The sequence below is a fragment of the Pelobates fuscus genome, chromosome 1, assembly GCF_036172605.1.
Source record: "Pelobates fuscus isolate aPelFus1 chromosome 1, aPelFus1.pri, whole genome shotgun sequence".
Taxonomy (NCBI): Eukaryota; Metazoa; Chordata; class Amphibia; order Anura; family Pelobatidae; genus Pelobates; species Pelobates fuscus.
In genome coordinates, this window is record NC_086317.1 from 81,213,083 (window position 1) to 81,236,160 (window position 23,078).

At 41.7% G+C, this 23,078-nt stretch overlaps 1 protein-coding gene across 1 annotated transcript in view; it reads right to left on the reverse strand.

Moving 5' to 3' along the window:
* The window catches only part of RILP (Rab interacting lysosomal protein), a 40,140-nt gene extending 25,540 nt beyond the window's left edge, over nucleotides 1-14,600 (reverse strand). Inside the window, exon 1 of the mRNA XM_063444207.1 lies at nucleotides 14,258-14,600. Coding sequence (XP_063300277.1) covers nucleotides 14,258-14,533 — 276 coding nt within the window. The 5' untranslated portion in view covers nucleotides 14,534-14,600. The remainder of the gene's footprint in view (nucleotides 1-14,257) is intronic.
* Between the last annotated feature and the right edge of the window lie 8,478 nt (nucleotides 14,601-23,078).

Sequence of the window (23,078 nt, forward strand, 5' to 3'; positions counted from 1 at the left end):
ACTGAAGGGAAAGCATTTTTTTCTCCCTACTCAGCAACTCTTATTGTACAATTATTTGTCTTACACTAAAATACATATTATTATTATTATTATTATGTGCTGCTTGGAGACCTCTACACATTCTCACTGTTCCTGCCCTCTTACTTATTTAGGCTTCACAAAGTGCGTTTTATGTTGGGTATTTTTACTTTTAAGTTGATTTAAAAAAATAAAAAAAAATAAAAAAAAAATAAGTTTAATAAGTACGTATGGTATAAAAATAAAGATTGAATTCTTGAAGCAATCTCCTTTTTGGTGTTCCCCTGATGGGTGATGCACTTTATGCTGGGAGAGCAAAAAAAAAAAAAACAAGTCGCAAGAGAGTGCTGAGGACGGACAACAGCTCAATTAACCTGCCCTTCGGTAGATCCCCGCTCAGTTCTCAAGCTGGTTTTAGCTCATCTTGTGCCGTTACAAAGAAAACCAGACCATGCATCTTAGACTGATTCCACCCAACAGGCTGAAACGATCGTCTGGGGTTGCTGTGTCTCTCGTGCAGAGGGAACTTGCTGGCATTTCGGATCTGGACTGCCCGTATGGGTGGGACCAGTCTGATATGTTTCAGAGAAGTTCTCTCTGTAATGGCACAAGATGAGCAAAAAACAGCTTGAGAACTGAGCGGGGACCGACCGAAGGGCAGGCCATTTCAGCTGCTGCCCGTTCTCAGTATTCTCTTGCGACCCATTTTTTGCTGGGACGTCTCTGCACATGCGAGAGATACACACACACACACACACACACACTCAAATGCCAACACCTGTATTCAAACATGTATACAAACACACCCCTGCATCCAAATACAGACACTACACACAAGTGGGGAAGAAAGACAATTCAGCACAGATATACTGGTTAAAAAAAAAAATAAAAAAAAATATATATATCTTAATCTTATGATGGCAGAACTGCGGGTCGGGTCTAGAGGAATGACCCATCATATGTGGGGGCTCTGTCCAGGTTTACAGCCATTTTGGTCCTGTATCAGGAACATAGCTAGTCAAAACAGACTCCTGTCACTGGATGTTCATTCTTTCCTACCCTGTTGACACTAGACAGACCAGAAAACGATAGCCAATAATGGCATTCACCCCCTTTTGAATTTCTGATCTATAAAACAAGATAGCATGCGAATGGATGAGCTGTGCACCACAGCTAATCTCTCTCTCCTATTTTTCCATAAATCCTGGGACCCCTAGATTACATTCTATCACTCTGGTTGCCAAGATACCTCCTGGTGAGAACACCTCCACAAATTGCCCTCCCCACCCATTTCCCTCCACCCTCACATGTTCTTGGTTCTCTGACTCTCCCTACTCTCTCTTTTTCTTAACGCTTTATTTACTTGATATACAATTGTAGGTGACTATTTACAATGTATTTACAATTTACAAGGTGACTATTTACAATGCTTGTGTATTCCTGTCAGTGTACTTTCATGTATATTTTTCCGCTATTCGCAGACAAAAGAAAAAATAAAGTATTCTGTTTGTGTTGGGTAGTGGACTTCTCATGTTTCAACTACAATGACGAGATTTAAATAGAGAGTTTGTTATAATTTATAACAGCGTACCAGAGAGATTAAATGTCACAACAACATGGAACAACTCCGATTCCTGAAGCAGGCTCTACCTTCTAATGCTATATAGTTTAACTGAGCAGTCATTGGTTTACTTTAAAATTCCCTAGATTTGGAATATGCAATACATGTAGCGGTTTTGTAGTGTGAAATCTTGTCACAATCATTAGGCTCAAACAATATAAGATAGCACAAAGAATTCTATATTATATATATATATATATATATATATATATCTATCCCACATCTGGATACTGTAGAACACCAATTACAAACATGTTGGCACGGTGAGGATGCAAAATAGATGGGTGTGTTACAAGAAGATACACAGTGGTCACTGAGCAAAAGAGAACTTCTAAAGCAGTAATGTCCAAATTGCGGCCCGCGTTTCTGTTTAATACGGCCCCACAGGTAATTTGTAAAATCTATATGTTGTGACCCCCAGTGAATCCCTGAGCGCTGCGGCGTTGGAACGACGCAGGACTGCATGTCCTCAGTCTACGTTCTCGCGATCTCTTGGTCTCGCGGGATCTCATTGATGTTGCAGGATTTGGCACGTTCTTTCTCCCCGTTGGGACAGAGAGAGAAGAGAAAGAATAAAGAGAAAAGAGATCTCTAGCGAATTCTTGTTGGGCAGTGTATTAGTGCTCAGGCGAACACACAGAACAAAACCTCTGGCACTGCGCTTCCCTTCCCCTTCTGGTCAATTTCTAAAATGGCGACTGTAAATAAGAGAAGGAAAGTGGACAGTGAGTGCTGCTGCTCACAGGACAGGTGGAAAGTGGAATATTTGTTCACTGAAATACGGAATAACAGTTTGTCTGATATGACAAGAGACTGTGGCTGTTTATGAGGAGTTTAAGGTCAAGAGACACTACCAGTCGAGACATCGCACATACGACAAGCTAACAGGGCACGACTGCAGTGAAAAGTGTAAGCAACTTGAAGCTGTTTTAATGTCACAACAGCAATTTTTCACAAGAGCCCGTGAGTCAAATGAGGTGGCAATGTTAATATATATATATAAATATATTATATATATATATATATATATAAAAAAGCAAATCTTTTGCCGACTGAACTTATCAAAGAATGCATTATGAAAATGGTTGAGAATATCTGTCCCAAGAATAAGCAAGAGTTTGCCAACATTTGCCTGGCTCGTAACAATATAGCATGGAGAATTGAAGCCATTGCATTAGATATTAAGAGACAGTTGACGTCCAAGAGTAGATCTTGACTTCAATAGCCTGTGATGAAAGCACGAACCTATCTGACACAGCTCAGTTGCTGATTTTTATGAGGGGTGGACGATGAAATGAATTTGACGGAAGAATTACTTGACCTCCAGAGCCTTACGGAGCAAATCAAGAGGAAGAGAGTTATTCGCTTCTGTTAGTTCTGCCATAGATGCCTTGGAAGAAAGTTACTGGGATTATTACTGATGAGGAACCTGCCATGGCTGGTGAACGAAGTGGATTATCAACCCTAATCTGTAAAAAGGTGATCGAAGAAGAAGACAAAGCTATTAAACTCCATTGTATCATTCATCAACAAGTTCTCTGTGCTAAACATCTCAAATATGATCATGTTATGAAACCGGTGCAAAAGATTATTAATTTTATTCGCTCTAAAGCCCTGTGCCACCGACAGTTTAAACATGGATATCCAGGCTGAATATGAAGAGGTTTTATATCACAACAATGTAAGATGGCAGCTGAGCACTGCAGCGCTTCTACTCTCTCAGAAAGGAAATCGGAGAATTCGTGGAAACAAAAGGTACAACCGATGTGAGAACTATCGGATCCTATTTCAACCTAAATCTGGCTGATTTGGTGTTTTTAGTTGACATAAAGCATCTGAATGTTGTGAACACAAGTCTTCAGGAGAAAGATACAGCGGTGAACCAGCTTTATTCACACCTCAAAAGCCTTTGGAACAAAGCTGCAACTTTTCCAGAGGCAATTGTCACAAACACAGCCCAATACCATACATTTTTCAGCGTTGCAGGAAATAATGAAACGTTTTCCACCGGACAATATCAGTGCACAAACGAGCAGGTATGCAGCAGACATCGCATCTCTGGCTGGGGAGTTTAAACGGCACTTTCGGGATTTTGCCGCTACTGAAAAGGAGATCAGCCTTTTCTCCTCTCCATTCTCTGTTGACCCCAGTGATGCTCCAGCTCATTGAGCTGCATTGTGACAGCGAGTTACGCAGTCGTCACCAACAGCTCTCTCTTGTGAACTTTTACCGCCAACTGGATAATAGCCGTTTTCAAGAGATTTGAACATTGGCTAAGAAAATGCTGAGCTTGTTTGGCTCATTTGTGTGAGAAGACATTCTCTGCTATGAACGTTAACAAGAACCGCGTGAGGACAAGACCAAGTGACTCTCACCTGTGTGACATTTTGCGAATTAAAACTACTGCCTTTGAACCAGACCTAGCCTATGTGCTGCAGTCCAGAGCTCAGTTTCACCCTTCACATTAGTGCAGGCAAGTTTGTTTTTCTTCAATTGAGATGAAAACATTGTAAACTCTCAGGTACTATCAGTTGGTCTAAATCAGGTATAAATATATTTAGACACAACATGTATACATGGTGTTCTGTTCCTGTTCATAATTTTTTTCACTTGAACGTTGTAAACTACACTACATATTATTGGTAACAAAGGTTCTCTCAACTTTTCAGGTTTTTTTTTTTTCCCCCCCAATCTGGCCTTCAGATATGAAAGGCAGAGTGATTTAACACCGGTTTAGATTTGCCATCCATGCAGTAAACTTTGCATAAAATAGTTAATTTGCATTTAATTTTAATGGTTCAAAGAATGTCAGGCAAAATGGTTGGCCCTCAAGCATGTTCACTTCATCAAATCAGGCCCTCTGAAAAAAAAAGCTTGGACACCCCTGTTTTAACCCCTTAAGGACACATGACATGTGTGGCATGTCACGATTCCCTTTTATTCCAGAAGTTTGGTCCTTAAGGGGTTAAAGGAAAGTAATATCTGATTGAAAAATGAAACTATTTATTTCATGCAGGCTGTGAGAGGCACTGAAGCCAGCAAACTGTCAGAAGGGTGTGCCATGCATGACTCATGGCAGCAGTGGAACAGTTTGAGAGGAGGAAACTATCATTTTAAAATAAACTACAGGTTCCCTTTAACATTGAGGTAAGGTAGCATACAATTTTTAATGTATTTATTATCAGTGGTTTTATAGCAAATTAATTTCATGCTGATCAAGTTTGTTATATTCACCTTGTGACGACTTACCGTACTTAACTTGTTACTATGTGTCTTGGATTGTCTGCTTGCCAATAAAAAAAAAAAAAAAAAAAAAAAAAAAAAATTTAGACACACACACACCTCTCTTTCTCCCAGTCTGGTGCTAAAGGACATGTATTTGTATCTGAAGGACACCAACCAACATTTAAGTTCCGGTGAATGTTGCATACAGCACGCACAAACTCACTTCTTGTATGGAACTCATTGATAACCGGGGAGATCTTCGCTTCCTACTTTAAATTTGTGGGAAAGCTGGTTTTCAACATAGGAGTATCTGTACAAGGAGTAACAGCAAAATGTTTACACATTAGTTTTAGTGGTTGCTGCAATAGAAGCTTGGACTATGCCAAATGATGAATAGACAGGCTTCCTGACAGCAAAGAGTACCAGTATCAATAATTGCATTACTTTACTTAAAGGGAAATTCCACAACCAGATGAAGAAAAAAATAAAAAAACCCTAGTGAGGCAAACCAGTCATATGAACGATTGACCTTGACAGTCGAACACAAGATTTTAGAAGGAAGTTGAACATGTTACATGCTCTTGTTGTCCCAAGGAACGGCTGAAATGCCAAGTGTTACAGAGCACAATAAAGGGAAATTGCAACATGGTAAGCCTAAACCCAGGGTTACATAGTGCTATTGGGACAAGCTGCTGAAATTCCCTGGAGTCCTTTATTTAGTGACATAGTGACCACAAAAAAATAAAAAATAAATAAAAATAAACTGCTAGTAGGAATGACAATAGCAGAGCTTAGCAGGAGCTGAGTATAGAACCGAAGGAATCAAGTAGATTTAGCAAAAAACACCCACATGCAAGAGTACTTCCCCAGTCCTACAATAGCAATTTCACTTTATTAAAGAGGAACATTCCAAATGCCACATCCATGCGCTCCAGGAGTTCTTTCTGCGTTCAGGGCTAGCCTATTGGCCGAGAGCATCAGATGATCTCAGACAACTTTGCTCAGGCAGAGAGTTTCTGCCTGGAGACTAATCATTATGGAAGTAGGCAGCGGTACCTGTTGGATCCCAATTAAGAAGTCAAACTACTATAAAAACAGTTGACAACTCTTTGGGGGAAGGGTGGAAAGGCACTCCTGGCTCCAAATTTACTACAGCACACTGTGCTGGTAAGGGGGGGGGGGGGCCTGGGGACGCACACTGTGCTGATAAGGGGGGGGGGGGGCCTGGGGACGCACACTGTGCTGATAAGGGGGGGGGGGGCCTGGGGACGCACACCTAAGTAATAAATGCTACAGCAGTACCTGCAGTTGTAGAACGTGCAGCAGAAGAGAACGCACACACAAACAAATAAGTCACCATACCTGCATTATTTTATTTACTGGTCAGTAATGTCACAGCAAACATGGGAAAATGAGCCAAAGGAATTAGTTTAATAGGAAATGAATAATGTGTTTTATGTGACTTTAAATATACGTTAGTGTGAAGTAGCGAAGTTTTTATATGTATGGTTGTCACTTTTATCATTTGTAAAAACGTGATTGATCATAAGTAAGTACTACTAGAAAAGGAGACAGAGAGGGATGGAAAATAAATAATTACACAATCAAAATCATAAAAACATATTGCCCCTTCATTGGCTTCCTGTGGGCAAGTCATGAATCTGTAGATACAGGCTGAAAGAAGAAGAGGCAGGGAGGAGGATCATACACAGATACAATTAGCATGGGGAACACAACACGATTAAAGTGAAGTACTCTCCGGCATTATAAAGACACATATTTAGAATGCGGAGAGTTGGAGAGTCTCCTGGACCTTCTTGCTAGATTAAATTAACTTGCCTTGCCAGTAATCAAATGGTGAGACAGATGCTTTGCCCGGGGAGAGGGCGGAGGGGAATGTCTCATAGGGAAGCATTAGGATGCAGAATCTGCCAAATTTACAATGCTTCCCATTTTCCTTTAATAATCAGGAATATACTTAGTATTTGCTCAATATTCAGGCACTCCCATATTGTTCTCCTCTGTCCCCCTGATGTCAAGTTTGACCTTCTAGGGGACTCATAACTGATGCATTGGGGGTAAATAAGCTTAGCAACTGAAATGCTTAAAGGCATACTAAAGGCATCAAAATAACTTTAATAGCTTAATGAAGCAGTTTTGGTATATAGAGCATGCCCCTGCAGACTCACTGCTCAATTCTCTGCCATTTAGGAGTTCACTTTGTTTCTGTTTATGCAGCCATAGCCACACCACTTCTGGCTTTGACCAACACAGCCTGCATAAAAAAAAAATTAAAAATAAAAAGTTTCAATCATATGTTAACTTGCTTTATAAGTTTTTAATCCACTGCACTGTAATTTGTACTTTAAGTACACACAGGGGGCTCCTGCAGGGTTTAGAAGTCCATTAACAAAGCATTAGATCTCGCTTTACATGAAGTATTTAGGAAAGCTGTGTAAGTTACATGCAGGGAGGTGTGATTTAACTCCTTAATGGCAGAGAATTGAGCAGTGAGACTGCAGGGGCATAATCAACACATCAAAACTGCTTCAATTAAGCAAAAGCTGTTTTGGTGCCTATAGTATTCTTTAAGCGCCACCCTCTGCAACAAAAAAAAAAGTAAATAAATCTCAGTAAATAAATCTGCAAAGTGACTGTGCGGCTTGAAGAATTACATATGGTCTTTGAATTATTTATTCAGTGATCAAAACAAACCCCTTTCTGTAGTTTAATGCATTAAGAAAGGGTTACAATGTCAAGATCATAATCAGGCCATTACCACCAATGATCAAATTTCACTTTCGTTTCTTGTGCAGTGACTAAACCTGCATTGGAAAAGGAAAGGGAACCATTTAAGTACCAGGGTGGTTATATGATGCATTAAATTCTTAAACTGTTTAACACATGAATCTTAAAGTGGAAAAACATTCTCTGAATCAAGAAGCAGCGCTGTATGATGTCAGACACTTTGTTCTGGCTGGCAGAAGCGATATTTGGATGCGATTTCAAAATTTTGTGTTGCCATAATTTGCTAGGCCCTAGAGTCTAGGGCCTAGCAAATTATGGCAACACAAAATCTTGAAATAGCACCCACATATTGCTTCTGCCAGCCAGAACAAAGTGTCTCCCATGATAGACACAAACTCAGTTGAACCATTGTTCCTCTGCCAGGAGTAGACAAACCATTCTACACTAGCGGGGATTGCTGCAGGCCCGTGCCAATTACATTGCAGTGCAGCCCCCTTGTCAATTCAAGTCATGTGATCGTGGTGATCACAAAACTAATTTTATAATTAACATTAAAGTTATTATAACTGTTGTACTCGTGAAACACAACTGCAAATGAGAGTTTTAGTGCAGTAAAACATACTGTAACGATATCAGTAAAAGCAGTTTGTGTGTGAAAAAAAAAAAAAAAAAAACCCAAAGCAAATACGAACACTAACTTTTCTGACTAAGTGGCTACTAAAGACTGGACATACCCCATTTTAATTACCCTGGATTGTCTAATTTTGCAAATGGTATGCCATAATGTCTCAAAGTCAACATAGGCCCAGCAAACCAATCCGTGAAATATCAATGTGTCAAAACTGAAATGGGCAAGCCCTAAATCTGACCCTGTAACCTTCCAAAACACCATGTACCTGTACACGAGGGGGGCATCGTTACACTAGTGGTTCATCACAGCTTACAAATCTGTATGTATTTTAATGCAGTAAGAGCCAACTGTATGATGACAATTAGAATTAAAAATTCTTAAAGGAGCATAGCAGGCACCATAACAACTTCATCTACACAAAGTTGTTATAATGCCCAGAGGCCCCAGAGCGCACTCGTACCACAAGGTATTAAAGGATCACTACAGTGTCAGGAAAACAAGCCCGTTTTCCTGACACTATAGTGCCCTAAGAGTGCACCCACCCTCAGGGTTGCCCTCCCGTGGCGCTGAAGGGGTAAAAACACCTTTAGCTACTTTAATCCAGCGCCGGGCTCCCTCGGTGCTGGTGATCTCTGCTCCCCCGCCGACGCCAGCTTCCGAGTGGAGCGGAATGTGCATGCGCGGCAAGAGCCGTGCGCGCATTCAAACAGTCCATAGGAAAGCATTTTTCAATGCTTTTCTATGGGCGCTGGATACGAGAAAATAAATAAATAAATAAAAATCGCACCCAGCGCCACAGAAGCGCCTCTAGCGGCTGTCAGGAAGACAGCCACTAGAGGTTGGATTAACCCTGCAATGTAAACATAGCACTTTCTCTGAAACTGCTATGTTTACAGGTGTAGGGTTAAAACCTGAGGGACCTGGCACCCAGACCACTTCATTGAGCTGAAGTGGTCTGGGTGACTATAGTGTCCCTTTAAATAGTTCGAGCAGTGCAGAACCTCAGGTCCATCTGGCAGCATCCACCGTCTGAATCTCAGTAGCAGAAAGTGAGGGTGCTGCTGATTGGCTGAGAGCGGTCAACTGATGTTTATTAAAAACATGTCATAAATATACATAGTTGATATGAGGTCAACGCCCTATTTATCCTGAACAATAATATACAGTAAATTTGGGTGCACTCAATATCAGAAGTAAATTAAGGTTGAACCGAGACATATAGCTGATTAGGTTTATTTTTGATTTAGAACTTGGACAATTGCCTCTGTCCTTAAGGGGTTAAGGAAGAAACTTCAAGTGTGGAAAGGTGTGTGGATATTTAAAAACTGTTGAGCGCGTGCGTTAATGTTATATTTAAAGGTTTATTGGCTTGTTATGTGTATCCGTTTACATCAGTAAGTATATTTTACTTATTTACTGTGTATGAGAATGTGGGTTAGCCTGAGGAGTGTGACATTTACAGCTGTGAAGATTGTGAGTGTGGTTAATTAGGAGTGTGTGAATAAGCGTGGCTTAAAGCAGCTCTGTCACCCTATACTTACCTTACATCAATCTGCTCCACTTCTCTTCATTAATCAAACTGTTCTTTTACAATCAATTTCTCCTCAAATGCACAAAGCTATATAGGGACTACTTTGCCATATGTATTTATCCTCAGCTTGACACAATGTAAAAGCAAAGCTACTTTAGTCACTTCCCTCATCCACCATGAGAGACTCTCTACGTACAGTACAGTATTGATGTTGGATAGTGGTAGAGGAAGGGCCAGCAACTGAAGAGGACCCACCGGATGCCATTCCAGCAGTCACAAGGGACAGGTCTAAGGGAGTAAAATCCCCTTCCACTGCACCAACATGACACAAGTGGTGAAGTCACCATCAGGGGTCTTTGCAAATACCTCACAAGTGACAAAGAAGTTTTAAAGCACGTTTGACTATGAGCACTGACAATTATGCCAGCAAAAAAAAAAAAATAAAAAAAAAAAAGAAACATTTTTTACCATGGTGTAAGTTCCTGAGACACACATAAACCACTTTATGTCATCTATAGAACTCCTCTGTGGTGTTCTGTAAAATATTTTTATGTTACTTAAAATATTCAGATATTATCGACAGTTGGCTTTTATTTAATATTCTGTTTTTTTTTTTCCTTCTTCTTCCTCCCCAGAGCAACTTATTATGCTTGTTTGCTGTTAAAGTTAACAGTAGACTCCCTGGGTAATAGCGATCCTTTCATTTATTAATGCCCCTTCTCTACTTCTGTGTGTGCATGGCATTTAAGTCGAAGTTCTTTCTATTATTAGTTCACCAAGTCCTTTCACTGCCGCCAAGTTACAGTTAAATGTCATAGGTGAACAGAAGTGAGACTTTTCATTCTGAATGTGCATTGGGTGATCTGCAAGTCATGACAAGCACTCGATTATATAATGCATTTACAGCAGGTGCTTAATACTGTGTTTTCAATCTACGGGAGAAATTAGTCTCTTTCTCTAATGTTTGACATGTAAACAACGTTCAGCTTGCGAGCACCACTGAGTTTGGTCTGTCAATCTGGAATATATACAATGTATAGCCATCATTACACAAACTTGCCATGTACACATTTAAATAAATACATAAAATAGATTTTTATTTTATGTAGCTCCATTAGAATAATCCTGAGAGATTTCTCTTCCATAGCTTATACTGGTTAAATGCTGTATTCATATACATCTACAGCATAAAGTAATAGACTGTATAGAAGACATATTTTAGCACACACTTTGAAACTAGCACACGTTAATTGGATCTCAAAGAATGCCAGCAAAGGATTACAAGTTGACCTTGAATCTTCGTGCTATGTTATTCAGCATGATTATTTAAAATAAAAGCACCATAATGTAACATTGATTTGGTTATAATGGTTTGAGTTACCTGGCACTGTCCCTCCATTCAGTGTTCATTCTCAAGCAGCTTAACACTGAATGAGGGTCCCTAGCTTTTCATAGCCCAGCCACCACTGGAGGTGTGGCTAAGACAGAGACTACACACCATTTTAGCTGTACCAATTCATACCGGCAATAGCACGGTTCTACGTGGAACTCTCTTCCAATGACCGCTGTGCATTGCTACTCAGGTTAATGCTTCCTCATTGGGTTGAGCAGCATAGAGTATGGGTTGCTGTGCACTCGTGTTTAGCAGTAAAATAAAAAACTTAACTGCTGTATAGAACAACAGCACTGGGTGACTTTAGTCACTAATCACTTCAATTAGCTGAAGTAGGCACCATAACTGCTTCATCTCGTTGAAGTAGTCTGGGTGCTGTGACCCTTTTGCACTCACTATTCCAACATGTAAAATCTGAAACTGAAGTCATTCTCAAAATCAGTTAAATGTCTGAGTTGGTTATTTTGTCTCAAATGTACATTGCAGCTCTAAGTCTGCCCCAGTGGTTGTCTGCCAGGCAGCCACCAGGGGCGATTCCGGAATCCTAATGGACTTTTGGTCCGTTATCTGACGCTGGACGTCCAGCGTCAGATTTTCCCCATAGGAAAGCATTGAATAATGCTTTCCTATGGGGAAGTCTAGCGCGCATTTGGTGTCCCCCGCCGGCTGATGGCAGGAAGGAGCCTGATCCAGCACCGAGTGACATCGGTGCTAGATTCAGGTAAGTGACTGAAGGGGGGGGACCTCTTATCCAAACAGTGCCAAGAAAACTGCTCTCTTTTCCTGGCACTATAGGATTCCTTTAAGGTAAATGCTCATGTGCTCCATATTCAGCTATTGGAAGATTCTGCAGCCTTTCATTGATGTACTGTGTGTTACAGGATGCTACTCTAACATTTCCAAATAATTCAGGAGCCAAGGTCACAAATTAAGTGGCTGGCATAATTGTCAGTGCTCATGGTCAAATGTGCTTTTAAATGTCTTTGTCACTTGTGAGGTTTTTGCAAAGACCCCTGATGGTGATTTCACCACTTGTGTCAGGTCTCACTTGAACCTGTCCCTTGTGACTGCTGTCATCGGCATCCGGTGGGTCCTCTTCAATTGCTGGCCCTTCCTCTACCACTATCCAACATCGATGCTGTACTCTACATAGAGAATGTCTCATGGTGGATGAGGGAAGTGACAAAATGTGACTAAAGTTGCTTTGCCTTTTACACTGTATGATGTCGGTTGTTTTTTTTTAATCTTATAATTAAGGCTAGGATTTCTTTAATCTTATACTGGCACAAAAAGGTATGTCAAACGCAAGACTGGTGGAAGTTACACATCTAGGCAGCAGTCCACGATTCAAACCATCTCCTATGAATGATCAACCTGGAGAGAAATAAAATAAAAAACATGCACCGTCCATCTCCCACTATATCAGTGTAGATGGGGGAACGGATAATGCAAGACGCTACTCTAAAATGCAAGTCCTGTTAAATTTATGGAAGGATGACAGAATAAGGTCTGAATTGTCTACGGTGTCTTTGCTCACGAAGCAGGAAACTGCTGAGAACGGACATGGGAAAATACATTTTACAAAACTGATAGTTTGAAAACATTGTAAAGATACAAATCATAAGACAAGGCAAGGAGTTTATTCTATTGCTAAAACGTGTGACTGAAAATGCAAGATTTGGCAAGCATCCAAAAACTCTCCCACAGTGGAAATTGCCAGGAAATCAATGTAAATTTCAAATTTTAGACTAAACTTAAAACAGAATTGACTTGGAGAATTCAAATTTTTTCTACTTTTGCTGTTTTGGACTAACTTTTTAAATAATTTTGCATTCCAGTCAAACCTTAGTAAATTATTGATAATTTTCAAATGAGACAATGCAAGCGTTCAACTTGGGGGAAACTTATAAACCCAATTGCTGGGAAGTGTTTGAAAGTTCAGCAACATTTAGTAAAACATTTAACTCACTATTGTGAGGGTGTCCGGTGCGTTCTGTCACTGACATAGGACAAACTGATTCTGTTCCAACATTTAAAATCTGTAAACTGTGAATTGTTGCAGATTTTACATTAAATATGTGAAATTCTCAAAAATCAGCTAAATGTCCGAGTTGGTTATTTTGTCTCAAATATACAACTGGGGATTTCCTGAAAATTCACATTTTAGTGAATACTCCTTTGGTGTTTAAATTAACTGATACAATTAGGGGGGAAAAGTGCTCCTTTTACCTAGATGTGTTTCTCAGGATGTTGGACATCTGTAGTGTGGAGCTTACAAAGAATTGTACATTAAATATTTAGCTGAAAAGGACAATAAATAAATAGATAGTTATTGGACTTTGTTCTGGAACATTTACAAATCTAGTTTTAAGGAGAATGTAGCAATAATTCAATTCTTACAATCACGGACTTTAAAACGCATTTATCCACTCAATTATTACTTATATCATCACCAACATTTTCCCCAGCACATTACACTTTTACAATGACAGCAGACTACCACATTATCACATGCTGGCTGTTTATGACAACATGTACAGCACTGCAGAAAATGGAGACTTGTGAATAATAATAGTAATAAGTTTGAAGATTTCGTATGCCCTAATCACAGATGAATACTAAAAGAAACAAATACACACACACACACACACACACTTTTACATAATATACAATGTAGCTTAAACCATTTCTGCACTTTTGGTTTGAGATGGTGATGGAGGGGGGATAGGAAGATGAGAAAATGATGGTTAATAAGAAACAGAGTCCCTTTGCTCATGACACCCACAATCTATGGGGGAAATTATCAGACATCGAAACTGAGCATAGGATCTGGAATAAAAGTAAATCCCTACTTATGTAATAAAAGGCATTATATAAGTGAGGACTGCACCTCACAGCATGCTCAGCCACGCACCAGGCTGCCTGGGAGTCATGAGACACAGTGCACAGCAGGTTGCAGGATGTAAAATGACTGGGGACCAGAAGGCTGAGCACCGGCTGTGATGGGAACTACAACTCTCACGATGCTGGCTAGGGATGGAGGGAGTTGTAGTCCTCCGCCAGCCGTGGCTATTTCCCGCGTGTTCTCACCGGGTCCGGCCGCTGCTCCCTCCCGAGCTGCATGCTCTCCACCGCCCGGATCAGCAGCTCTCTCTCCGGGAAGCTCCGCTCTCTGCCGGACTCCACGTAGGACTCGAGCAGCTCCAGCACCCGCACCACCTGGGGGACCAGCCCGGACACCGAGTCCAGCCCGTGGCGGTCCGCCAGAGCCTGCAGCTCGGAGCCCAGGCACACGGCCATGCTGTACACGTTCCTCACAGTCAGGGTCCCGGGGGCTTTATCCCAGATGGGCTCCAGGTCCTCCATCTTGTCGTAGCCGCTGTCACTAATAACGGGAGCCTGCCAGCTGTCATGCGAAGGCAGACATAGACCACGCCCCCCAATCGGCCCACGCGAGCAGGAATTCCAAGGAACGCCCACAAACAATGTCCTGGCCCCGCCCAATCAGAGGGTTCGGCGGAGACAGGTTCGATCACGTGACCCGCGCTTGCACGTTGGCTGATGTTATTGTCGCATTGAAAAACACCCACGCGGCTGTACACGCAAAGGGAGAGATTTAGGCCAGAGTAGTCAAACTTGAAGTATCAGTGTCTTGGAGAATTTTTCTAACGCGGCTACTTTGGCCTAAAATTTGAAATTCACTTTAGTGAATATCCCTGTTAGTGTTATTTACTAAAGTGAGAATTCAAAGTGTATTTTAAATTTAAAGAGACACTGCAGGCACCCAGACCACTTCAGTTAATTGAAGTGGTCTGGGTGCTGTGTCCCTTTTGCACTTAATGCTGCAATGTAAAACACAGCAGGTCCCGAGATACTGTAATGTTTGCCCTCTGTGGCTGTCTAACAGACAATAAATCTACCAGACAGCCACTGGGGGGCGCTTCCAGAATCCAAACAGACTTTTGGTCCGTTACCTGACGCTGGACGTCCTCACGAACCTCCAGCGTCAGAGTTTCCTCATAGGAAAGCTTTGAATAATGCTTTCCTATGGGGAGGTATAAGGCGCGCGAGGCCATTGCCATGCATGCGCATTAGGTCTCCCCGCTGGCTGACGTCTGTGGGGGAGGAGCGTGGGCGGAGTCTGACCCAGCGCTGAGGGATATCGGCGCAGGATTCAGGTAAGTGGCTGAAGAGGTTTTAACCCCTTCAGCCCCACGGGAGTGGGGTCGCGACAGAGAGGGGCATTCCAGGATCCTATAGTGTCAGGAAAACATGTTTGTTTTCCTGGCACTATAGGATCCCTTTAAGTCTGATGTAGCCGGCCTGGAAACATTGTGTAAGACATCTATGTTACCAGTTTCACTACTTTGGTCTTAAAATTAAAATTCACTCTGAATTCTCATTTTAGCGATTAATCCTGGGAATTAAATACTAAACTCCAAACAGTAGGCAATAGGAATCCAAATGGCAATATTTAGACAAACATAGGTAATCTAGAAAAATGTTTCAATTCAGCTATGACAGCTTGCTCTTTTAGCAGTCATTTGCCATTTTTCATTCAAACCTCAATTTGAAATTCAGCATCTTTATACCCTTAAATGCAAAGATATTCTTCCAAAAAACAAACAAACAAAAGACAAAGGCTGTTGGATTCCCTGCTTTCCCATGAGGAAGCTTACTCACCGCGCATGTGCTGAAAGAGGCCATATCTCCTCCATGACATTGTGGGAGAGCAGAGATAAGCAGCACAGAGGGAGCCTTGACTCTGGAAAAAGGTTAATCAAATGTAACTATTCCTAATTGCTACTGCAAGGGGGCTCTTGAATATACATAAGGGCAGGGACACTAAAGCTTTTGTGTTCCTTTAAGGCTTTCACTATTGTATAAGTGCTGTTTTGTAAGCATGACTGAAATTGTGTATTTTTCAATTATGTTTATAACAGTGGTGGACATGTGAGAAATGACAGATAAATGAAAATAAAAACTAGATTGCATAAAATATGAACACGCCAAATACACAGCTGGGATTATATTAACAACCCGCCACGGCCAAAGCCTTGAAGAAAACTTTAAAGACATTTGATTTTGTAAATCAAGTGGTTCCATAACTATGAAATCATAATTTTATGTATACATGTTTAATAACAAGAGACACAAAAAAATCCTTTCTGAAAAAGTACAATTGTGTACTTGCCAGAGATGTTGTCAGGAAATTTAGCAGAACAGGTCTGTGGAAATAAAATCATTAAAATAACCAATCTGGGAAAATTATTATTGAATAAGCTATCTGAACCAGGCAGACGGTAGCTGTATGCATATTTTATATTAAAAGACTCCTCTGTAAGAAAAAAAAAAAACTATTTTATACATAATTACTCACAAGGCGGTGATCTCTGGTAAATTGATAGAGATAGCACTTCAAAGAAAGAAATTACAAAACCAATCCTTGCTTAAATAAGAACAAGAATGAGGCGTTTTTGACTCTCTCCATTAGAGGAATTGGCAAAAGAATTTGTAGAAATTAGAATGGTGATACAAGAGATACAACTACAAACAAAATGGAGTTTAATGCCATAGCTTGAAACCGTGTTAATTTTGGCAGCACATTTTTATTTAGTTTTAGTCATAGTCTTTTAACTAAAAAGCCATTTTAGTTTTAGTCATATTTTAGTCATCTTAATTGTTTTAGTCGATTAAATCTCCAATAGATTTTAGTTGACACAACTAAAATCTAATGGGTTTAGTTAAAGCTTCTGTCTCTTTTGCCCCTTCCCCAGCCCCTTCATGTGTCTTATTTCCCCAGCTCTTCTATGTGTCTCAATCAGTCAGCCCCTCCTGTTTCTTACTCGCCAGTGTTAATTTTGGAGGCAAATTTCAATTTTATTAAAGGAGGCTCATATTATGCTTTATCTCTTTCTTCATTTCTCAGCAGCAAAGAAAGGATATATTATGCTTTAGCTCTTTCTTTATCGCAGCAGCCATATTGGGTGTGTTTCAAAGAGTTTGCCGCGCTTTTATCCCGGCTTGCGCTACCCGTTTAGGGACGGGAGCGAGCTGATTGGGTGCTTAGCATGCTGGTCAGCCTGCCAGTGCTTCCCTGGGGCTATTCCTGAGGGAACACCCGGTAAGCTGCCAGCATTTTGTATTGTGCTTTGTCCTGTTAGTTTTTTTTATGCCTTGGTTTAACTGCCTCTCGACCAACACCCCTTCTGTGACAAATAGTACACTTTCCCTGCAGTTTTATTGTTAGTGTGATATCCCTTATTCTTATTATGCAGACCCCTAAGGAGTTCGAATTGAAGGACAGGTAAAATCCTGTTACCACTGAGGTCAAGGGGCCCCCACGAAAAAGAGCCACCCGCTGGGCAAAAGCGGTGCGGACATGGAAGAGGGCAAAAAGCCCTACCAGATTATTCCGACTCTGATTCGGATTCTGAGGAGGTTTCGAAAGAGTCAGATGAGATCGGCTCTATTGACTTGGAGACGTCATCTCTGGACTGCAGTTTGGCTATAGAAACAGCCATGTGTGCTAAAGAGATCGCGGACGCTTCCGCCATTCTTGACCCACAGTGTGAACCCCTGTTTGAATCCAACGTCTTACAGAACCCTGGGTTGGCCGAATAGTACCCGACCGATCACGTGGCATAAACTTAGGGCATAGTGCCTGTGCCCTACGGTCCCCGATATGGCCTGTGCCACAGCGGAAGTAGACCCTAAAGTAGCCCAATTCCTGGGGAAATCAGGCTGGAAAGCCAAAAAGGGGCTTGATTACTCATTACGTCATTGCCAAGACAAGGTGCTTGACACAGGCCCTAGTGCCAAAAATTTTTACATGATCGAAGCAGCCTTAACTGAGGACGCACCAGTTGATCTCTTGGCCTTTAGGGGTTGGGTCCAACGCTCTATTTGCTTAATTGGCAACGCTAACAATGCATTGGCCACTGAGAGGCGTAAAGCAATTCATATGAAGATAGACCCTAAACTTGTTAACATGGCAATATCTGAGCCTGGACCACAGGCAAAAGGCCTCCTATTCAAAGACAATTTCGTGAAGGAATTGGGTACTTATGTTAGTACCTTTACAGCACTGGACAGGGCACAAACAAACATGAGGAGAGTGTTCTCTCCAAAGGTTTTTGGTGGGATTGGCAGACATCTGGCCGTCTGTCCGGCCGTTCCTCCCAGAGTTCCTACTGGGGCTACCGAGGCTCTGCCACGCCTAGGTTCCAACATACAGAGACCACGTTCCCTTCAGAATTCCAGACATTTGCGATTGGCGATGCCTTCCTACACCTGCAAACGCTCTGGGGATCGATGTATCTCGACCTGTTCTCGTCTCGATTGAATTCCCAACTCCTGATGTTCTTCAGTTGGAGGCCAGACCCGGACGCTCTAGTGACAGATGCCTTCCTCCATTCGTGGCCGGACCAAGGACTTTATGCATTTCCTCCTTTCTCCCTACAGGCTCGGACATTAGTACACCTCAGCCGCTCACGGACGTCTTTGGTTCTCGTAGCCCCATTCTGGACTGCACAGCCTCGGTTCCCTTCTCTCAATGAAGTCTTCCCAGACTGCTCCCCAAATTAACGCATCTCCTACTGGATCCCGATGGGAACCCACTGTACTGTGGTGACATGGACCATATGTCTCTGGGACATATTTTATCATTTCTTTTCTCTGTCCCTGCCAGCTTGACACTTTGCTGATTACTACCATCAAGATCAGTTTCCCTCACAGTTTCCAGCGGATGTCTTCCTAAAGATCCGTTAACGCGGAGGATATCGGCGACTAAGCGGTCTGATGTGTTGATCCAGTTTTTTTCGTTGATGGTTGACTTCGGCATCACCAAGAAAGAGGAGTAGCTAAGGGTCACATGGGATGATATTGCTATGTGGACTGCTCTCATTGGCTAGGTTGCTATGATGCTATGGGGTTAACCCTTTAGAGTATTTGTTTCAGTTTTTTTCCATGAATATCTTATATCCTTTCTCTGCTGCTGAGGAATAAAGAAAGAGAAAGCACAATATTCGCCTCCGCGTCCTTTATAAAATCATGACTTTACGTCATGTAATTAGTAAAATCTGGTAATTTAGTTTTAGTTTAGTTTTTGACTAAAAAGCTATTTTAGTTTAAGTCGTATTTTAGTAATCTGAATTGTTTTAGTTGATTAAAATTAACACTAGTTGAAACAAGTATTTTATGCCCACTCAAATAAAATAGTAAAATTACTGCCAAGAAATTTGAGAGATTGAATGGAGGCTATAACCACATCTCATTTGTACTCTCCCGCAGGCTAAACATTTTGAACCCAGCCAGGATAACAGAAGAATTTGCTTCATTTTATGAGTCATTATACATCCAACATTAGTATCATTCAATTAGATGTTATACATTTTTGAATAAACTAACAATTCCACAACATAAAATCCGGGACACACTTTGCAGTATACCAGTGAATGTGAAGAATTCATGGAGCTTCACTGACTATCCCACATCATGAGAGTAATGCCCAGCAATGCAGGGGTTCATTTATTTAACAAGTAGCATTGACTATTGCATTTAGTTTACTTTTATTACATGCTAGTCCCTGGGATTGCCCTTTAACCCCTTAAGGACACATGACATGTGTGACATGTCATGATTCCCTTTTATTCCAGAAGTTTGGTCCTTGAGGGGTTAAAGGGCAGCGGAGGTGGTTTACGTCATTTCTGGCAGTTTGACAAACAGACTTCTGATTGGCTGCAGATGTTCCATTGAGAGTTGAGTGGTAATGTTTTGCTTTTCTACACTTGATTGGTCAGTGACATCCGGGCTCTTCGTTGATTGGTCAGAACTGCTGCCCGCCACGGCTTGGCCTGTTTGTCTCGCCAGATGATCCTCTCTGATTAGCTGGCTGTGTTGGGTTTCTATGTTGCAGGGTGATGCGGAAGTTGTGGAAGACACTGACAGTGGAGTCACGAGGAGGAGAAGCGGAACCGGGTGCTTTATCCAGCTGCGCGTGTTGCTGTCCGGAGAGTGAGGTAAGACCATGTGTGAGGGAGCGGCTAGTATACCGGGACGGTGTGCCATGGCAGGGTGTCCGGGGTGAGCTTTGCCCGGGTGTGTCCAGCTTACAGGAGGGTTCGGAAGTAGTCTAAAGTCCCTGGGCCCTGTGTGTGGGATGTATTGGGCTGGTAAGATTTATTCTCTGGAAATCCATCTCGATGTGTCTGGAGAGGTCAGAATATATTTTATAGGAGGCAGGGGATGTACCAGTTTTGGCTGACCTCAGTCCATGTCAGACAGGGGATTGATTGTACTAGAGCAGGCTTCCCCAAACTCAGGACCGGATAGTGCTGAATGAATGAAATAGGCTGAGACTAATGGAGTTGTAGTTCAGCAACATCTGGAGGGTTGGAGTTGGGAAGCCTGTACTAGAGTGTAGAGGGAGACTTATCCTCACTTGGCCTTTTGAACTCTGGATTAATGGTCACACCTTTGAAATTCCCTCTCCTTTCAGATGTTTGCCAGGCATGTCTTTCATTTTTATCAACTGCATGAACTGAACGATTAATCAGCTGATAGGCTCGTGGAAGTGTGATGTCAGCTCTTTGTACAGCTTCAGATAACACACCCATTTCCTGAACAGCATCCGCAACCCCTGCAAGGTTTAACAAATAATCTTCTGATGTCAAGACCTTTTTAAGGCCACTAAATAGAGATTTCTGCTTACGGTTATGAGCTGAGCTGAGCTTAAGCTTGCATGCAAGAAATGACTTCCAAACTGCTCGTATAGCTCTCTGGCTTTAAGCAACCCATCGAACTAAAAAAAAACTTTTCCAATTTTAAGAATTTGTACTCAGTTTTGCACATTCAGAGAGCTCTACCATTATTGCATGTGAATTTTGGGATGTCTTTGTAAACTGGCACTTTACAAGAAATGTTGCACTGTATTTTCTTGGAAATAGATATGCATATAATTTCTTTTTTTTTAGGGTGGTGTATCTTGGATGAGTTCCCACACTTTTTTCCCCAGGACATGACCCCTGATACCATATATTATGAGTGGAGGAAAGATTATTTAATGTATTTCAGAGTAAAAATTCCAATAGTGTCTTAGCATTTACGCAAAATGGAAAGAGAGGATTTGTTCCAGGGGAGCAAGTTCAAGCTATCATGGCTGAATACAATCGCTGCTGTAAAAAACAGAAATTTTTACTTACCGTAAATTCTTTTTTTCTTAATATGGTGGCAGTAACCTCTGGGTTTTGCTCCTCCCTGTGGACAAGACCTTTAACAAGCTTTTTTAAAAGGATCCTCCCCCTTTAGGTATAAATACTGAACCCGCAAAACCTACCCCAGTACGTAACAAGTAAAGAAAACCAGAACAAGCAAACATCCAATGCAAAAAATTCTTTAATAAAGAGGGAGGGTAATAATACTGCCACCATATTAAGAAAAAAAGAATTTACGGTAAGTAAAAATTTCTGTTTTTTCTGTCATATGGTGGCAGTAACCTCTGGGATATAGCAAGAATCCCTCTGGGCGGGACCTATGCCACGACGGCTTGTAACACCTTACGCCCAAAAGCAGCTTCAGAGGCAGAGAATATGTCTAGCCGGTAGTGCTTGATAAAGGTGTTGAAGGACGACCAGCATGCCGCCTTGCAAATGACTTCTGGAGATGCAAGTGCTCTTTCTGCCCACGAGGTAGCCATTGCTCGAGTAGAATGGGCCTTGATTGTAGCAGGAGACTGAAGACCTGAGGAAGAATATGCCAAATCGATAGCCTGAATAAGCCAACGAGATAAGGTCCCACGGGAAGCCACCTTGCCCTTTTGGTGACCCTGAAAATTAACAAACAGGTGATCCGAAACTCTGAACTCCTTTGTTCTGTTTAAATATATACATAACGCTCTTCTGACGTCCAACTTTTGCCATTTGTGCTCTTGAAGGGATGAGGGCGCACTAAAAAAGGAAGGTAAAATAATAGGCTGATTAACATTTTTTGAAGATAAAACCTTTGGAAGAAAAGATGGTCTCGGGTAGAGAAACACTTTGTCCTCATGAAAAATGGTGAATTCATCTGAGGAGGATAGGGCGTGAAGTTCTCCCACTCTTTTGGCAGACGTGATGGCTACCAAAAACAATACCTTAAGAGATAAAATTTTCAAAGGAACTTCCTCCAAAGGTTCAAACGGGTTAGTACTAAGGGCCTGAAGGACTAGGGACAAGTCCCACGTCGGAAACACCGATCGTTTAGGAGGTCTCTTGAGGCTGATGGACCTAAAAAATCTTCTGACGAAAACATTGGCTGCCAAATCCTTAATAAGAAAAAAATTCAAAGCTGAGATTTGAACCTTGAGAGTGGAGACTCCCAGGCCTGCGTCAAAGCCGTCTTGCAAAAACTGAAGAATGTTATCTATAGACGGTTGTAATATCGAGACCCGGTGATCCCTACCCCAGTGAAGAAATTTGGACCAAATTCTGAAGTATATCCTAGAAGTTGATCTTCTAGTTGCGTGTAGTAAGACTGTTATTCTCTCATCTTGCAAGCCCTTGTTTCGAAGGATCAGCCTTGCAGTAGCCAAGCCGTCAACCTGAACATTTCCAGTACTTGCAAGGGTAGGTTCCTGTTCACAATGAGATGAACTGAAATGGGAAGCTCCCAATAGTTGATAGTCATCTTCTTTAGGGCCGCAAACCAGACTCTGTTTGGCCAATAAGGGATTATCGCCAATATCCTCGCCTTGTCCGTACGTGTCTTGAGGAGGACCTTTGGGATCAGGGGCAGAGGAGGGAAGATGTAAGCCAGCTGAAAATCCCACTTTATCGATAGAGCGTCTATCCAATTGGGTTGATCCGTTCTGAAAAGGGAGGCGAAGTGGGAAACCTTTTTGTTTGATTCTCTTGCCATCAAATCTACTTCTGGG